Source organism: Triturus cristatus, chromosome 3_1 (assembly GCF_964204655.1).
Source record: "Triturus cristatus chromosome 3_1, aTriCri1.1, whole genome shotgun sequence".
Lineage (NCBI taxonomy): Eukaryota > Metazoa > Chordata > Amphibia > Caudata > Salamandridae > Triturus > Triturus cristatus.
This window is the reverse complement of record NC_140583.1, coordinates 831,543,565-831,563,274: the sequence shown is the minus strand read 5'-3', so window position 1 is coordinate 831,563,274 and position 19,710 is coordinate 831,543,565. Positions and strand designations below refer to the sequence as shown.

The 19,710-nt window shown below is 43.1% G+C and overlaps 1 protein-coding gene across 1 annotated transcript in view; it reads left to right on the top strand.

Annotated features, from left to right (window-relative positions):
• Positions 1–19,710, top strand: part of AGPS (alkylglycerone phosphate synthase) — an 815,346-nt gene that overhangs the window by 517,620 nt on the left and 278,016 nt on the right. The window contains exon 9 of the mRNA XM_085645221.1: positions 13,702–13,827. Within this exon, the coding sequence (XP_085501347.1) occupies positions 13,702–13,827 (126 nt within the window). The remainder of the gene's footprint in view (positions 1–13,701; positions 13,828–19,710) is intronic.

The window sequence follows — 19,710 nt, the reverse complement described above, 5'->3', positions numbered from 1 at the left end:
TGCTCTCTACCCCTCTTCTGGTATACAGTTTCTAACAATATTCGAAGAATACCCGATTTATGTTTAGTTGTATGTTCACCTCTAAACCCATCTCTTTTTAGTTCAGATTTAATCAGTTAGGCAAATTAGAGCCCAGCCTTGTCTCCATTGCTACGTTTTCCCCCCACTGCTTGCCCATTTCCATGGTTGATTTCTTCTAGCAACTCGGGTGAGCAAAAACAACTTTTCCAAGGCTCCCACCTCATTATCTAATGTCTTTCTAATTCCATACACTGCCCTACTACAATGTCCCTTCATAACTACCCGTTCCATAGAAATGTCAGAAGCTGCCCCATCATTTTCCCTGGAATTGTGCCTGGGGTCTTCCTGTAGTGTGTGTCTGAATACTGGGCCCTCCAATGAGACAACTTGGAGTTTTGTATGAGGTCACCGTTTTACAACTGCAGCAGTGCAGTTGTAATAGCAAAATGCTATGGTCTGATAGGGTCCTACAAAGGTACTTGGCATAGGTGACCAATGTGTTCATGCCCCTAGAGCTGTAACTCTTATCCAGTGCAAGTCATATATGTGAGAGAATGAAGAATATTCCCTGGCAGCAAGACGACGTGCTTTCCAAGAGTTGATCAGTTTACAGTATAGCAGCCATTACATTAGTGTCTTCCCTCTGGTACTACTGGTAAATTGGGATAAGGAGGGTGGGTTCTGACTCTCTCCATGTCGCTGAAACCTTTGTAATGTCCTATCAAAATTAGTAAGCTGTGTTCTCCATGGGGACAGACAGTGAATCAAAATTTGTTTGATCAACATTTGATGCCAGTTTTCCTGCCATTAGTATATCTACCACATCACGCCTTATTAAACCTATACATATCACCATCATGTTTTTGTGTTTTAAGTGTAATGGAAGGTACACTGGGCACCAACCAAATCAAAGCAGATGGCCCCTCATTTTTAATTTCATACCTTAGAATTTAGATGTGTCTCCTGTAAAAGGGTTATATGCGCACCCTGGCTCTTGAGAAATATGTAAAATATGTATTGCTTTGTACATTATTCAATCCCTTCACATTCCACGTCAGTATTGAGTATTTGTTTAAATAAGGCATGAGTGGGAACTTAAAGCTCTGTGATTTGCCACTTTCCAAAAGCTTCTTCCCTCTACCTTTTGTAACCAGTGATATGTTTGTTAGTACTAGCCAACTGAGCAGTGTGATGACCTTTCTTTAACCCAAGTTCCCAGGCGAATAACAAACCCACCTGAAACTGCCCTGACTCCCCCCAGATTTATCTGTATTTTCAGATTCTTCAAGCAACCCTATATTATTACATCAGGATCCAACAGAATTTTCTGCCCCATATGCCAGAAAGCCAACACGCTCTGTTAGATCGTTCACTCATTCCTGTAGCCTGTCAGGGTACGGCTTCAATTCACCCAGTATGCCTTCGTTATTTTAAACTGTCCTCTGGTTTCTGTTAGCCTTGTGCAGCAGACTAATGTCCACCATCATTGTCTCAATCCTATTTTCAGAAGCTTCCTTTGTGGCGGCCCATCAGCTGCCTCCTCCTTCAGAATGCGGACTGGTTGGTGTGCTAAACGGGGCGCTTGGATAGTTCTCAGACCCTTTGGTGGGCTTTGGCTTACCCATTGCTTTTAATGGGTCTTTTTTTATTGTTTGCAGCTTATGTTTTTACCATCTCGAAGACTTCCATAGTCTCACTATGGATACCTAGTTACCCCTTCAAACACCACACAATAATAAAATGCAGTGCGGCGCACAAGAGTCAGCCTGGTGTTGCAAGGGAAAAAGAAAATTAGTCAAGCTTTCCTCATCTCATTCCCTGCCTGTGTCAGCGCGCATCCATCATATCCAGACATGGGACATGCTTCCCAACAAATCTCAAAATATTGTTAGTTTATTTCATTAACCTTGGGGCATTCTTTCTGAAAGCCGTATACAGTTGATGATGGTTTTAAGCTTAGGATTCTTGACAAACCCCTGGTGTCCTTTATTTTTCTTCTTTTAGGCGCTTAGTCCATGCCAGAGCACAACAACCTATTAGACAGTGCCATTCCACCCCTCTCCAGCATGGTCTGCAGGACGCCAGGGCAGTCGTTTCTGTTTACAGCATCAAAGTCATCCACAGTAAAGACGTTCAAGACCACTAGACAACCCACCGTTGTCTTGCAGCAGTTTCCCTTGCTTGAGACCCTCCAGGTCAGCTGTGCATTCACCACTCTACTGTGTCAGTTACTGGATCTTCTCTGTTAGATGGTCTGGGTCTCCCAACTTAGCGAGAGCAGGTTTGCACGTCCATATGTCAGATGGTTGTACACCTGGGCTCCTGGCCACAAGTTACGTGCGGAGAGTTGTCAGAGCGTACTTGGCGCTGCCATCTTGAATGCTGTGATGGCGAGTCTCAAGGGTCAAATATTCTGCCATATCTCTTTTTGTGGTGCCCAATGTGCCCCATGTAGTTTGTGGACTCGCTAGCTTTCATGCGGTATCAAGAAAGGCAAGTTTCCGATTGGAAGATGCTCTCTGCTTGTGGCAGTCAGCAAGGAGCACCTGGGAAAGCTTCTCTCACTATCCGCTGCGGGCCAGGCCACTTTTCCATATTCCCAGACCCCTTCCTAATTGATTTTCCTGTCAAGCCTCTGCTGTGTCTTGCTGATATGAAATAATGTTATTGGTTATGATAAGTTATGCAGATTTGTAGAGCGCACTATCACCCTTGAGGGTATTCTGTCATTGAATAATATATAAGATTCTATGTAATAAAATACACTGTGTTCAGACTTTACCACAGTGCAATAACAAACCACCCTAAAAGGCATCTTGGCTTCAACATAAGGTTTTCGCAAGAATAAATCGGACTTAATGCCTTTGTCATAATGTTTCATGATAATTAGATCAGAACTGTAATATATTAGTTTGGCATTATTGACTTATCACCATAAACAATTCTGTCATTCTGTATTGAGCAAAGCCCTTCTCAGTATTGATATATTGATCACATAAGGCCTGGCTTCCGTGCTCCTCCTCTGTCAAGCCAGATCTAAATATATGGTGGAGCTCAAAACTCAGTCAATGACAGAAGTCGTACCAGATGCATTCAAGTGGCCGCAATGACAGTTTTTCCACCTGTAATGATATTGCGATTCCATAAAGGCACTGTCTGCACTGGTGATGTTTTTTTTTTTTTTTTTAGATACTGCAGTCTGGTCCTTCTTCCCTTTTTCACTTCAGTGCACCATGAAGCATGTTTAAAAATAAAAAGTCTGGGTAGTTGTGGGTAGGAAGATTTCTGATGGATACATCTTACTACAGATTATGGTGGGAAGATCCCTTAGGAGAATATTCCCTGGAGAGGGAGCGCAGTCTGAGTTGGGATTTCCATGTAGACCTTAGCAAAAAATAATTTGACCTCCCGCGCCTTGATGACTTTTACGTCCATGGAATCTCACTTGAACAATTGAAACTTAAGTGCAAAAAATTATTGATACAATTTTGGCTCCTGTGTTTCGTTTTCTACATTTTGCATGACACTACTGGTTCATATGAATGAAATTCATTGCTGCTCGCAGCCCTGTATACTTCGCCAGGTGTGGTTTGCGTACTCTCATGCTAAATGTGTTTATAGTATCCCAGGAGAATTGTTCATGCATGATTATTCTTTGAATTAAATTATATTCAGAAAGTGGTTTATAGATTTTTCTGGCATGTTCCCAAACAATTCACTTTTAAAATCCCCTTGTTTATTTTTGGATGCATAACTAAGGCAAAAACTGTATTTTTGTAATATTGCATAAACAGAGGACAAGAAGCCATGAAGGTCAATTCTGGCTTATCCTATCCCGCATTCTCCAAGTGTGGAAAATAAACACATTTGTAAGTTTTAATTGTGGTGGTTGATTTGGGCAGGGCAGATTCTAAAGTATGAAAAAATAACCACATTGGAAAAATCACAAATGGAAAAATCACAAATAAAATCTAGTAGGTGCATCACTCCTTGGTGACCCTAGAATTTATATAGTACAGGATCAATCTCATGTCCCTTCCCTCTCTAATACGGATTGCACAAGAACATGATTGTGATATATATATATATATATATATATATATATATATATATATATATATATATATATATATATATATATAATTTTAATATCTTAAATGCCTTTTGGGTGTTACCTTTTACCGATCTTATTTATGCTAACATTATAACTTTTGTTTTTAAAAATTTTCATTTCTCCTCATCTCTTACTTTCTCAGCTGACCGGCCTACCCAAAACACGTTGGATAGGCTCTTATTGAATCTCAACACATACTGGATGATACCCGCTCTTATGCTTTCAGCATTGTAAAAACCCCTGTTGATGCATAATATTGACGTTGTAGATTACTTCATGAATACTGTAATGGAATGTAATGCTTGGTTGTGGAATTTAAATTGGACACATACCACAGTTTAGAAAACCGGAGCACAGGCTTTCTTGTAGGCAACCCATCATATGCTGGATCGGGTAAAATTGCCAGCTCTCAACAGCCTTTGCGTTTAAACATAAACATTCTGTAGTGGATCCAAAACCCTGCAACGTTGAATCTTATGATAAAGAAGATTCACTGACAAGATAGAAGCAGAATGGTAAAGTCCACAACAAGATATTCCTGTTTATTGACAAAATATAATTTCTCCCTAAACCTACAAACCTAAAGAACATTGTATAAACATATAAATAAACAGACCATATCTTTAAATGTAAAAATACATTAACAAGTATAATTATAGGTGGAGAGATTTGCTTACAAACTCCTAAGAATTTTGAATATCAGTAAATGTCTATGAATTGTGATTACATTTCCACTATCATTTCCATTTCTCCGTTCCTTGATATTCACTTTGGTCCACCTTACTTCAAAAACCCCAAGTTTAACCAGTCCTTACTACATTACCACTCACTGTACCCACTCTTGCATCAGATCTAGATTTTGAAACCCCATTAGTTTGCTTACCAGGATGTTTCTCACCAACCCAGTCTCCCATTCTGATCTGCCCAACGTCTTTAGCAGTTAATCTGTTAAAATCCAAATACTTTGTAGCCTTCTTCTGAGTATGCTCCACTGTTGGACAGATCTGATCGCTCTGCTATTCAAAATTATTTTACACCATTTGCACAACATTGTAGGACACAACTTGGATTCTGGTGTCGTACCTCTCAAAACACTTAAATCAGTAGACTAATGTGGCGTAATATGACAAGACCACAATATGTTGTCAAGGGCTTCCTCTATTTCAGTTCTCTCCAACTTGGCCCACTGAACACACTCCATTCAAATGCTCAGCAAGAAAATTGGTTTATTAAAGGTAAAGTGCGATTCTCTGATATTACATTCCTCGATGAAAATCCATCATTTCTTTCAAGAAAAATTGTACACCATTGTCCGGTACCGTTTCACAAGAAAGCAATTACCTCGTGAACAGCTTTTTCCGAAATGTATCACCACCTTGGTGCTTGGTACAGCTACAAATTCGATTTCCCACCACTTTCTTCAATTATCTACCACTACTGTGGCATTTTTGTGTTTGACGTTTATGGAATTAAATGGTCCTGTAAAATCTAACCCCTTCCACAACTTTTTGGGATAAAGCCACTGGTTGCAGAGGTCGTCTGCCCGTCCTTAAATGTTTATTATTGGATGAACATGTGGCACATTTCTTATCAGTGGAAGAGGTGTGGTGCAGCTGCCAGGGAGACTGCCTCCGGATCCTGGGGCTCACGGTTCGATCCCCCGTGCCGGCGGCAGATCAGCCCAGCACCATGTGACTCTGGGCAATAGCTCGCTTTATCTTCCCGACGGCCCTCAGCGCCGGCACACCTCTCTGGAGGTAGCTGTGCACTTTACAAATACTGGACATTTACATTTACTTTTGATCTATACATTGATTTTGCAGTCCAACCTGGCCACCAAAAATCGGAACATATTCGCTTTTTGATTAATGTTTGTCCTAGATGTCTTTCATGTATTAATTCTATAAGTCTGGCCCTCATCTTATAATGAGGAATGACTTTGTCACTAGGCATCAACATCTTCCCTTCCATAAAAAAGTTCATCATTTACGCGGAATGTGGTGCACTTGCACAGGCACCGTTCTTGTACATGGCCACCCTTCTAAAATATACTGCTTTACTTTCATCAAATCTTCACCTTCCAATGCACTCAGCCGGTTATTTGCTAATACGCCCAAGACCTTACAACATCAAAAATCGCAATGAAACATTATTTCTCTTGTACTTCCTGAATTTTATCCCATAGCACAGGTGATCTTTACAGTTAATCTACTCTTATGTTTTCCCTCGCGGAATGAGAATTATCTCAAAATTGTATTGTAACTGTTTTGACACTAACCTAGTAATTTTCGGTGTTCAATCATGTACTGCAACCACGTTTAAAATGTGAACTAGAGGTGTGTGGTTTGTTGTTAATGCACATGTTTTGCCCCATACATAAGTCTTAATATTTTCCACAGCCCAACAACATACTAACAACTCCTTCTCTATGTCAGAATACTGGATTTCAGGAGCAAACCCAATGTTTTTTCTTTCCTCACCCTCTTTCTGTGACAATACTGGTCCAATCCTGTAATTGCTAGCATCCACCTTTATATTTACACACAGCAATGGGGTCAAATGCATTTAACACTTTACTTGATAATATTTTTTTCTAAGTGAGTTGAATTCCTCTTCATCTCTATTATGCCAAATGAAAGTCTTCCTTTACCTTAATACACACTTCATGTTCTCTGCTTTGCTTGTTGTATTTAGAAAAACTGGACTAGAACTTGCGCAAGCCTAAAAATAATCTAATTGTGCTTTGTTTTTTTGGGACATGGATCATCTACAATGGCATCTGCTACAGCCCAGCGTGGTTCTATTCCCTGATCAGATAACACATGTCCCAGATATTTGATTTTGTTCTTTGCAAATTCACATTTCTCTTAGCCTGTTTGGAAACATTTCAGCATCTCAACTAACACCTTGTCATGACCAGCATTGTTTTTCTTGTCTGTGGAATATCATCCTAGAACGTGACTGCTTTTTTGATCCAACCATCCCCTAAATATTTTAAACATTATATTTTAAAATACCAAAGCAGGAGACACCAATTCAAATGGTATTGTGTTACATTGAAACGTCCGGATGGGCAAAACAAAGGCATTGTAGTGTCGTGAAGCGGGATCAAGTTCCACCTGATGGTAAACCTAAGCCAGGTCGACTTGACTAAAACACTTTGTACCATCCTAATTTTTTTTCAAAATATTGCCAACTCGCAGCAAAGGATGTGAATCAACACAAATCTCTTGGTTTTAACTCCTTTAAACTCGATGCTGTAAACAGGGTTCAAATATCTTTCATGTCTGTCCTAGGTAAGTCAGGCATTTATTCACTGAGACTGGCCTAGCTCAAGATGGCGCCACTTCTCGCATCCATGCTTGTGTACATCATCTCAATGAAACAATGTCTGTGGAACATATGCAGCACGGCCCATGAGCCTGTGAATGCAAACACTGGAAGTGGTGCAAAGTCTAAAAATAAAAGTGACTACAAATCTCCAGTTGTAATTTGTTCAGTTCCTCTCTGAACCTGCGTGGTAAGCCACAAATACAATATTGTGGTGTTTGTTGTGAACTTGTTGAGCTGATCAAACCCTTTGCCAGTTTGTGGTATTTAAATCGAAGACAAAATGCAGATCTAAACACATTAGCAGATGGGTTTGTTTTTTTACACAACCCATCGTAAGAAGCATCAGGTAAAATCACTGACTCCGAACAGCCAGGTTTACTGAAAAGAAAAGCAACATGGCAAAAGCCACTGCGTTAGCGTCAATGTGTGCTAGTGTCTCGCTTTCCCCCATTATGTGTTGCATTATAGTAGGCATGTTTTATGTTTTTGGTCTAATCGTTGTGGTTTTATTTTCACAGTGGGGTAGTCGGACATACAGTTACTTTTAATGTGGATAAAATACGGTCATGTCATAAATGCTTGACTTTAAAAAAAAAAAATGGAAGTGGGTAGTGCTTCGTGCCCTGGTTTCTGCCCCTCTTTCATGTCTCATTGAGTACAAAAGCTGCAAGTAAACCAGTTCAAATAGCCGTGTTTTGTATGGTACAAAGCGGCATGCTTTTCTTTTCTGCTTAATAGATGATGACCCACATACATTATTTGTATATACCCCTTATAGAAAATGCACTTTTCGTTGCAGATCTTCTACTCCCCCCTCAGGCTGATAAATTGTCTGTACACAAGATAAGCATGACATTGCTCATCAGACAGATTAGTGGGTCTGTGTGTACAATCGTTGGCATATTTTACATCGCTGCATGACTTGTTTGAAAAACGAAAGCACTTGGGTAACCAGACTTAACAAATTGATCAACAAAGATTAATTGTCTCGTGTACTGCAAAAGCAGGATTCTGCAGATGGTGCTGTCTGGTGTATCATTTGATGTGAGATGCTGGAGTTTTTTCAAATGATTTCACTGGGACTGCTTCGGGTTTGTTGCAGTTTAAGGGCATTCGTTCACACTCAGGTGCTGCACAGATGGCAGAACTGAGCTAATATGGAAAAATGAGAAACAAGTGACTATTTAATGTAAGGAATGCATGTTCTGCATGGCAAGTAGGTGATGCGATTGCATACAGGAAGCCCGGCCAGATGGCTGTACGTTAAAACACATCGCTCCTTCAGAGAATTAAGTATAGGCAATTTGCTCAAATTTTCTGCAGGCCTGCTGCATATCACATTAGGGGAAAGGGAATGAGAGATTAAGTGCTTTATTTATTGGAAGTGTTTAGAAGAAGTTGGCAGATCTGAAGGACTAGTCTGTTCCCCATATGTGCAGAACTTGCTCTTTTACAAACAGGCTATTACTTTACATTTAAGTGAGAAGTGTATGTTTTTGTGTGAGGGTACGTGCACATTCCAAAAGCGTTCTTATTCGGAAGCTATGGTTTTTACTCCGAAGAAAAATAACGTTTGTTACAAAAAATGAAAACACCCCAAAAATGTACAGTAGTGGTTGTAATGCAAAACCTAGACGCACTTAAATTCGAAAGTAATCATACACGGCGTTCCTATAAATCTCCCCTTTTAAACCATCTAAATAACCCCCATTGACTTCCTGCATAAAATTTGAAATGAAGTAACTGATCAAACGTCGTCAAAGTTAGCAAATAAAAAAGCCATTACTGCAGAGTCACTACCACGTGGCCACCTGCCATGCAAACCATAACACACATACAAAATGCAAAATGAAGGCACATAAGCACTGAAATATCGCTCTTCCCTCATTCATTAATGTTTATGAAAGTCTGAGAAAACAAGAAAAAACGTGTCATGGGAGAATAGCCGATGCTGCGCTAAGTGTAAAGAGACCTGTTCAGGTCCACCCACTAATTCAGCGGCCTTGGAGGATTGTGTAGGTCCTGCCTCTTTTTGTCATTATACACTCCCATCTGGCCGAAGGACGGACCATTCTTTGTCTTCTCCTGTCCTTCAAAAGGGTCTGAGGAGGCATGCCTCCAGCACTGAGTTCACAACTGAATTTCCCCCTTTCTCCTTGCCTAAGTTTGAGAGGGTTTGTTTACAACCTGAGTGAGGGAGGGCCGCCATTGTAAGCAAATGGATTTTCCATAATTTATCATCTGTCGTGATGCTAGGCTTAAAATCGCCCACTTCCTCTAACAATGTCAGGACTGAATCTTCCAGTTCTTTCAAGGACACCAGGAAGTTATCCACCCATAGGAGAGAGCCTGTGTCTTGTGTTCTGTTACAACTCTACCGCCCAACAAAGTAAGCACTTTTGTTGAGAAAGGAAATTCCTGTTGGATGCTCTTTTTCAGTACTCGGCTCTTCAATATCATGGTACCGAAATTAACTTTTACTAACACCTTTAGTGATCATGTGATGGCATGCCCTGAACATGAATGCCTAGTGTGGTGTTGCATGCTTTATTGGCATCTACTGATGCCACAGCATGTGCCCCCTGACGCATTCCTGTTTCCTGAATATTTTGCGCTAATTTCTAGAGGTTAATGGCCATGTTGCTGCCATTCAGAAAGCCTCATTTACAAGAGACCGATATATTTTAGGTCTATATTGAACCTTAGAAGGACCACTACCTCCATCTTTAACACAGACTGTGGCAATATACCTTTGAGCTCTTTCTCCCTTAAGACTCTTCAAGAGTTTATCTCTTAATGTTTCTTTAGGCGTTTAAAATCCTTCACTAGAAGTTCATCACTTACGGGAGTCTTACCCGTTGGCATTCTCCTGAGGTGACCAATATCATCTCCCTTGCGAGAGGCTGCTCAAGTTACACTTTGTTTCTCAGTCAGCTTTTCAAAGTTTGCCTCATTCAATAACTTGTCCACCTGCTACACAAGTGGGGTAAGAGATTGCAAATATAGCTCACGTAAGTAAGATCTAATGGTGTTGCTGATGTCTTTCTCAGTGGTGGCTGGCATGTCCATAGGGCGGTGAGGCGAGGGGTACACATACAAAATAAAAGGCACTTACCATTTTTTACAAGCGCGACACCGTCCTCGATCCTTCTCTCCTCAAGGCAGGCAGGCTCTGACTACCAAGCCAATCCTGGTGCTGCTCTCATGCAGCATAAGATCAGTGCTAGGATTGAAGGGAGCGTTACAACAAACAAATGATGGACGGAATGCTGACAATGCAGACATTCTCCCCCAGTCAAGAGATCTGGGTTAAATCCATCGTTCTTTTGCCCACTACGCCACCCCAGTTCAGACATGGCCATATGCAAATCAGTCTTGACCCTGTGCCTCATGGGAACAGTCCAGCCCGAACTGCCAAGCCATGTCTTCCCTGGACCGGAATCAAGCATCCTAGGACCGGTTTCTGGCTATCAGCCGTCATCAGCCAGGATAGCTTGACTCCAGTGGCGTAGTGAGCACGGGTCCCACGTCTGGGAATACCCATCCCACTTAGGGCGAAAAGCGTTACAACAAACAAATGATGGACGGAATGCTGACAATGCAGACATTCTCCCCCACTCAAGAGATCTGGGTTAAATCCATCGTTCTTTTGCCCACTACGCCACCCCAGTTCAGACATGGCCATATGCAAATCAGTCTTGACCCTGTGCCTCATGGGAACAGTCCAGCCCGAACTGCCAAGCCATGTCTTCCCTGGACCGGAATCAAGCATCCTAGGACCGGTTTCTGGCTATCAGCCGTCATCAGCCAGGATAGCTTGACTCCAGTGGCGTAGTGAGCACGGGTCCCACGTCTGGGAATACCCATCCCACTTAGGGCGAAAAGCGTTACAACAAACAAATGATGGACGGAATGCTGACAATGCAGACATTCCCCCCCAGTCAAGAGATCTGGGTTAAATCCATCGTTCTTTTGCCCACTACGCCACCCCAGTTCAGACATGGCCATATGCAAATCAGTCTTGACCCTGTGCCTCATGGGAACAGTCCAGCCCGAACTGCCAAGCCATGTCTTCCCTGGACCGGAATCAAGCATCCTAGGACCGGTTTCTGGCTATCAGCCGTCATCAGCCAGGATAGCTTGACTCCAGTGGCGTAGTGAGCACGGGTCCCACGTCTGGGAATACCCATCCCACTTAGGGCGAAAAGCGTTACAACAAACAAATGATGGACGGAATGCTGACAATGCAGACATTCCCCCCCAGTCAAGAGATCTGGGTTAAATCCATCGTTCTTTTGCCCACTACGCCACCCCAGTTCAGACATGGCCATATGCAAATCAGTCTTGACCCTGTGCCTCATGGGAACAGTCCAGCCCGAACTGCCAAGCCATGTCTTCCCTGGACCGGAATCAAGCATCCTAGGACTGGTTTCTGGCTATCAGCCGTCATCAGCCAGGATAGCTTGACTCCAGATTGAAGGGAGCAGCCTCTATCAGTGCTCACAAGAACACTGGAGGCCTATGCTTTCTCTAATCCAGCTGTCTTAAGACAGTTGGGTTAGACAGGTTTCAAATGCACATGCCTGGCTGGCTGTCGCAAGATGGCCGGCCAAAGAGACATGAGCATTTTAAACTCGAGAGCACAAAGCTCCCTGCTACCACTCAGCAGCAATAGCCCCGCCCCATCCTGGCGCTCAGTTAGGGATGGGTCTGGTGCTGAAAAATAAAATGGTAATAACCCTTAATACAATTTTATTTTTCAGCTCTGGCCTGGGGCTTTTGTTTGTGGGGCAACACTCCTCTGCTCAATCGGAGGAACCACCCCTGGTCTTTCTGCTATTTATTGCCAACCCCTTGTGATTTGTGAAGAATATGTCCACTTGCCTGAAACCTTTTGGTCAACAATCATCTGACCTTATAACTCTCTCGTTGCATTTTCATTTTTTATCTCCTATACAGAATTTTGCCCAGGCCTTCCATGATCTGCCTGAGTTTCCTCTTTTCCTTTACAGTCTCCACACATTACTTTTTCAATGAGAGCTCACTCTCAGGCTTTGCTTTTTTGCTCTCGCCTTTATTCAGTCTTTATCTACCTTGTTTAACTCCAAATGTTTTATTAATGCAGGCCGTGCTCTTAACTGCCTTCATGTCTTCCCTCTCCATGCTTCCGGGGATGGCCACACCGTAATTTTTCAAAGCATCAAGCTTCATGGCATCCTATATTTTGCCTGTGAAATAATTCTGTGTAAAGGCCTCTACTCCTAGCCCCTGGGTGGCGATAGTCAATAAAACATTGTTCAATTTATATTCCCCAGTTAGGGGAGAGTGGTCAAGAAAACTGTAATATAGCAGTTCAACAAAATGTGCAAACTGTTGGAAGTGAGGAAAGTCTAGCCTTGAGCAGTCTTCCCTTGCCGTTCTGTCTATCATATTCAACAGAGATCTTCCTTGGGCTCTCAGATTCGCTGCCAGCTTTGCTGGTTCACTCACTGCCCAGGTATACATTCCCCACCTAAAGTCCTGGATTCAACCCTGTCCATGCACTAGTCTTCCTCCACCCTCCACTGCAGCAACTAGTGGTTTGGTCTTCTTCTCTGAGCAACTCACTATTGGTCATGCTTCTATAGGCCTCCCAGCTTTGATATGCCGCACACATGGAACCGTTACAGCCACATGCTTTTTGAAGGCCTTTCATCAGATATTGTGTGCTGCCAATAGTCTTACAGACAAATAAGGCTTAATTTATCCGACGCAGTGCCAGAGGACACCCACTGCACGTTATGGTTTTTTGTGTATATGCAAAATATTAACCCTGGCCCATGGCGTTATAAATAAGTTGACAGTGGATCATTATAGCACATCACCAGAGCACTACATTAGCACTTAAGGGCAATTGTATTGGCTATTGTACAATGGAATAACTTTTTTCTGTTCCCTTATGCTGTAGTTTTTTTCATTTCCCCCTTCTACCCTTAAAATTTTTTTTAAATTCGGTCACACTACATTGCAAGAGCATACAAGTAAGGTTGGAGAAAGTAGCATTATCTCCTGATGCAAATATTTGAACCTTTAATTTATTTACTGTGGTGAATTTTATGACTAAAATTGCTGCGTACAAATTGAAGAAAAGCACTAAAGGGACAGTAATTACTGACATCCTCTATACTAAAAGTGAGCAACATAAGAGCTGTTACTATATCTTTAAACAAGATTTGCATGCATTGTCTTTGCAGCTTGGCGAAAGTGGTTACTGTACAGGTCATGAACCGGATTCAATGGAGTTCAGCACCCTCGGAGGTTGGGTGGCTACAAGAGCATCTGGCATGAAAAAGAATATTTATGGCAACATTGAAGATCTGGTAAAAAAACAAATATATATATATCTAAATGAAGTTAGCCAATATTTCTGTGATAACTGATATGAAGCTGAAAATAAAAGTATACAATTAATGTTACTTCTAAAATAGTTTACTGCTCTTACTTTGTGCAATTGTTTGTGGTACTTGAGAACTTAGGCCTGGAAACTATGCCTAGGCATTTTTAAAAGTCTTTGTGATGAAAGTGGGTATTGATGATGAAATAAGCTTTATTTCGATAAAAAGAATATCTTAAAAAGCACAGACAAATATAAATTGTAAAAACAAGTGATACCAAAGAACGAATCATATGAATATAATATCGACATAATCCCAAGATATACAAAGAATTATAAAAACATATAAACATTATAAATAGGACAATGTAAAATAGATATGCAGACAGGCAATGTAAAACAGTCTGACTACTTAGTCAAGGGCTGCAAGGCCTTTGGACCTTAAAAGCCAGGACCACCTCAGATATTTCGATAGGGCGCAAACAAAGAGAGATCGTGTGTCTGATTTAAGAATGCGCAGCGCTATGAGGTGGTCACGCGTGCCCAAGGTTCTGCATAAAGGTTTAAGCCAATATGATCTTGGGATTTTATATTCTGGGCATGCAAAAAGCACATGTGCAATAGATTCAGGTTTAGTTACACAGAAAGGACAGGTGGGCGAAGTTTGGAAGGGAGGTTTCCAGCGGGCAGTCAGCTCTCGTACTGGAAGAGTGCCAATTCTGAATTTGAAGTAGAGGGCTCGATCGTATGGCTTCTGAATAATGTCAAGATAAGGCTCAAAATGAACGTCATCTTTGAGCAGAAGAAATTCGGTAGTACATCTACTGGAATGGGAGCTGGAATTCCTTTTTCCTATAACCCAACTCCAGTAAAGTTTCTTCAGCTCAGCTTTCGGAGGCGAAGTTCTATTTATCCAGGCATCTTTTAGGCCAAGATCGAAGAGCAGGGACTTTACCTCTTTCAACCATTTGATTTTGTTCCAAGAAGGCATGGAAAGTATTTCGGATAAGCCCTCCACATACTTGGCTAACTCGGGGGTCCGCCAGAGCCGAAAGTGGGTATTGTTTAGGGCTGCTGTGCGCTCTTTTGTTATGCTTGTATGTCCCTGCATGCTGTACCTCTCCAATTCCATCTTTCATGCCAACTGGTTAGGACAGCAACTAAAGCCCTATTATTTGTTGTGCTTTTTATTTCTTTTATCTTTCAGGGTTTGCGGGCGTATGTGTGGGAGCAGCTGTTCTGTGGATGAACCCACTTAGCTTATAGCCATACTTTAGGAGAATTGATATCTACTTACCCTCCTCCCCGACACGTTTGTTCATAGTTTCCAAAGACAAATTTATCAATAGATATGAGATGTTATTGTGCAAGTGGATTTCATTATGAAAGGTCAGAGATTTGCTTGGGGAAGTGTGGGACAAGATAAGAGGGTTGGTTTGAAATGTTCTTTTCATGACTGAAACATAACCATGATGTAGGTTGATTTCTTAGAATATTTTCACAAGGTCTTCAGCTCCAGAATTATACACTGATCATGCAGGGTAGGCTTGGGCAAGATTCTCTGATGCTGATAAGCCTTCTAAAGAGGCTTATAATCCATACCACCAAGAAGGGCTCCCAACGTAGAAGTAGTGGAGATGTCAGCCCTGCCTGCTGATACCCATCTTCCTCTGTCAGTCAACATAGCCCTTCAACATAATGATCTGGCCACATTCCTATTCCTAATCCAGACTCTCTTCCTCCCTATTGTTGATACTGCATTTTGAGAAGGCTTCAATTATCACATGGTCTTCAAAGTCTGTTTTAGGCAGGTAACACATCTTTTGAAGTCATTGTGCCGTTCACGTTCAGATAGCTGATCTGAGCACAAGGTTTCTTTTCTAATCAGCAGAGGACATGTCCAAGGTGTGTTATCCTACTTGAGGCTGCGGCACGTGGAGAAAGCAACCTCACTTTAATGGCACTACCTAGTGGAACATCAGGAGGCCCCTCAAAGGGTCATCAACGGAAGGCGTTCTGCAGACTTATCAGCCCTGGATCTACAGCAATGTGCAAACACTCTAGGAAATGGGACACTGAGGCTTCTGGACTCCCTTTCAGTGTCACTGCCCTGGCTACAAAGGATGATGGACTGACCATGCAGTCGCAGGACCTTGCAGAAAGTCCTACCCTACAGGACATCCTCTAGGCCATACAGCTTCCAGAGAAGCACTAGAGACTAAAAACGGCATGCTGGGTGCCGACCTGGGTATCCTTAAGGATTATCACCGGCGGCTGGCTGAGCGAGTCACAACAGCCGAACGAACAATCCTGGAGATCTCTGCAGACCTTGCGGAACTCCATGTGAGACTTACTACTATGGAACGGAAGGTCCATGCATTAGAACTTCAAGAGGAGGATGCCGAAAACAGACCCAGGAGGAACAATATTCGTGTTCTTAGACTGCCCAGATAATATCGAGGGGAACGACATGCTAGCATCCCTGGAGAAATAGCTAAAAAGAAGCCCCTGGGGCAGCTTCACGCCGTGTGGTTGCCAGGCTTCTACATTACAAAGACCATGATCATATCCTGGCTCAAGCCAGGCTGAATGGCAAGCTTAAATTCGAAAACAGCAAAAAAATGATCTTTCTGGACTTCACCAGAGAATTACAGAAACAGCGGACAACATTTCTGGAAGCCAAGAGGCACGTCTGCCAAATGGGAGTGGCATATGGCATGTTATTATTCTCTGCCCGACTCAGAATCGCAACACCGGATGGAATACAGTTCTTCAGAACCCCGCAAGAAGTATGTGAATGAATTGACCAGCACCCGGAGGCTGGTCCCAGTCAGAGCTCCCTCAGGAGGAAATAGGGATGGCAGGATCCGATTCTTAAAAACAAAAGACCTAATGGGGGTGCCCCCTCAGAAGAGGAGAGTCCAGACAACACCAAAGAGCTCTTTAGATAGTGGCAGCGATGAGTGGCGGAGGAGCAAGCCTGGCTTCAACTGTGGTGGATGGGTCTGACCATCCCACGGAGTCAGATGAATAAACTTAACTCACTCACTGATTATGAAACTATAATGTTTATGGTGAAGCCTGGCACTGACGACAAACTCGTATAGTGTAGACATGGTGATGTGTCCATTGGGGGGTGGGGGGTTGCTTACCCTTACTTCTCTTTCTCCTTCCCCCATTTTCTTGTTTTCACTACTAGTGGCCAGTTGTGGGTGAAAATCAGGGAGCAGCCCTTTTTGATGTTGGTATACCAGTCCCTTGGGCCTACGTCTGAGGATCATACTGTTTCTTAGCATGAGAGGAGTAGTGGAGAGTACCCTTGTGATTTCACGACCCCCCTTGATTGTCGTTGACTCCGTGCACCTACATACGTGTGAATTTTGAATGACAGTTTGGATGGGGGAGTTTGCCTTCTTGTCCTGGGGTGTGGGAGTTGGGGAGTTTCTTGTTTGTTAAGGATTCTTCAGGAGAAGCATCTAACAGCTAAAGAAGGCGCAGCACTGCAATGCAGATGGAGGGGTTAGGCATACTACACCACCTATTCGCCTGCGCCCGAGGCACATTAATATGGATGAATACTGGTACTCCCTTTCAACATACCTGGAGTACCAGTACCAGTATTTATCCATATTAATGTGCCTTGGGCGTAGGCCCAATAGGTGGTGTAGTATGCTACCGCCTTCCACCCATGAACCCCTACTGGTCCCGCTTTTGAAACCTGGGCATGAAAAGGGAGCCTATATCCCCCTTTCAATGCTAAATGTGAACTTTAAGATACTCAGCAGGATACTAGCTACTAGGCTTCTTCCCCCACATGTCCACATTAATACATGCAGACTAGGCGGGTTTCATTCCAGGGCGGAGCACCGCAACTAATACACGACAGCTGCCCTCCATTACTAGATGACGACACATATGATCACTCGCAGACGGCGATATTTGCAGTAGATATGAAGAAAGCCTTCGACAGCCTGGAGTGGGCCTATGTCTATGCAGTCATAAGTTGCTTTCAGCTGGGTGATAGCTTCATAGCCTGGACTAGGTTCGTATTTACGGATTTTACGGCTAGAGCGCGAGATGGAACGACTCGCTGCCCACGCTAGGATGTAAGGGCGCCTATTGGGGAATTGACAGTGGAAGGCGGACACATTTTATCACCTTATATGCTGACGATCTCCTGATATTCTTGCACAATGCATCCACAGTGCTGGTGGATGCCTGTGAGCTCCCAGCTCGGTTCGGGCAGCACTCTGGGTTAATTGGCGAAAATTTCAATTGTTCCCGACCATAGTGGATCGTTGCCATGATAGCGCAGACCTGTTGGAAGGACACTTAGGAAAGGCGATTAGCAGTCTTCTAAAGAGCACTGAGTTCTGGGGAACGCTTTCCCCATCACTAGTGGGTAGGGTTGCACTATTAAAAATTATAGCGCTTCCGTGACTTCTCTATTTCTTCTTGGTATTGCCAATATGGATGCTCCAAACCATTCTTCAGGACATAGACTCCATCACTATAGCCTGCCTATGGGGAACGTGCCTCCGACGAGCGAATTTAAACACCTTACAGAGGCCAGTAACTGATGGCGGTCTAGCCTTCGAGACTTACTATCTGGCAGTGCAGCTCCTGTGACTAACAAAGTGGGTGGCAGGTAACCTGACACCTGGGACTTGTCTCAAGACCCAATGTACTGAATTTCCACGCACTCATAACACTTAGGCGCTCCAATACAGGGCACTTGAAGGAGTTTAGGTACAGATGTTGGACTGGTTACTTACAAAAGACTGAGATGAAAACTCCATATGCGTCGAATATTGGACGTACTGCCTCATGGTGCGAGTTAGTTGAGTTTGGTGGAATGGGTAGAGGCAGGTGCAACCAGGCTGGGCGACCTATTCGGAAAAAAGGAGGCACTCCTCGCCTTTGAAGAGTTCCAAACGACATATGATTTTCCCACAGGGCACTTTTTGTTGCATAGAGCATTGATGAAGGCGGTGGGTAAGCACGGGGGGACAGGACTGGTAGAACCAGAGCAACACAATACCTGCCAATACATTGTCACATCGGCTGGCAACTTCAAAGCTGTCACTCGTTATCTATGTCAATGTGAGAAGATGCTACTGCCTCGGAACACTCTTCGGGATAAGTGGGAAACGGATCTGGGGCACCCCGTACTGGATAGAGACTAGGCAGAAATCCTACGGTGACAAGAAAATGTATGCGCTCCACAGGGCATACATGACACCGGGACATATTGACAGATATTTTTGTACCTTAAATGCCAGATGCTCAAGATGCTGGGAGGAGGTCGCTGACTTTATACATATGTTCTAGGCTTGCATGACACTCACTCACTACTTATCCGACATAGCTACTACACACACTGCTGTTATTGAGAAAGAGGTCCCATGTACCCCACAGCAGTGCCTCCTTAGCTGGTTCCCGCATACAGCTCAAAAGAAAAGCCACAAGCAGATTCCAAGACCTGGCATTCCTGCTACCCAAAACTGGACAGGTCAGAGCGGGGGAGGCATGATGGAAGAAACTCGAAGTGGGCTAGCTATGAGGGAGCAGTGCTGGTGAGAAAGGCCAGAGGTGGCTGGGTATTCCATGGAATTGGCTAGAGCCTGGGAGATGATAGTCGACAGCATGAAGCAGCCAGATCCCTCACCTCCAAGGACCTTGACTGCTAACCCCCATTAACAGATACTCTTGTTACAGATCCTACACATGGACATGATCCCTGCACATAGGCTAACTCCTAGCTATATGTAATGATCCTTGTTGGATATCGTAATGAATAAGGCACATTAAATCACACCTAGAATGCATTTTCAACGGGTGCCGATATCTGGAGTCACAACGGGTAGGG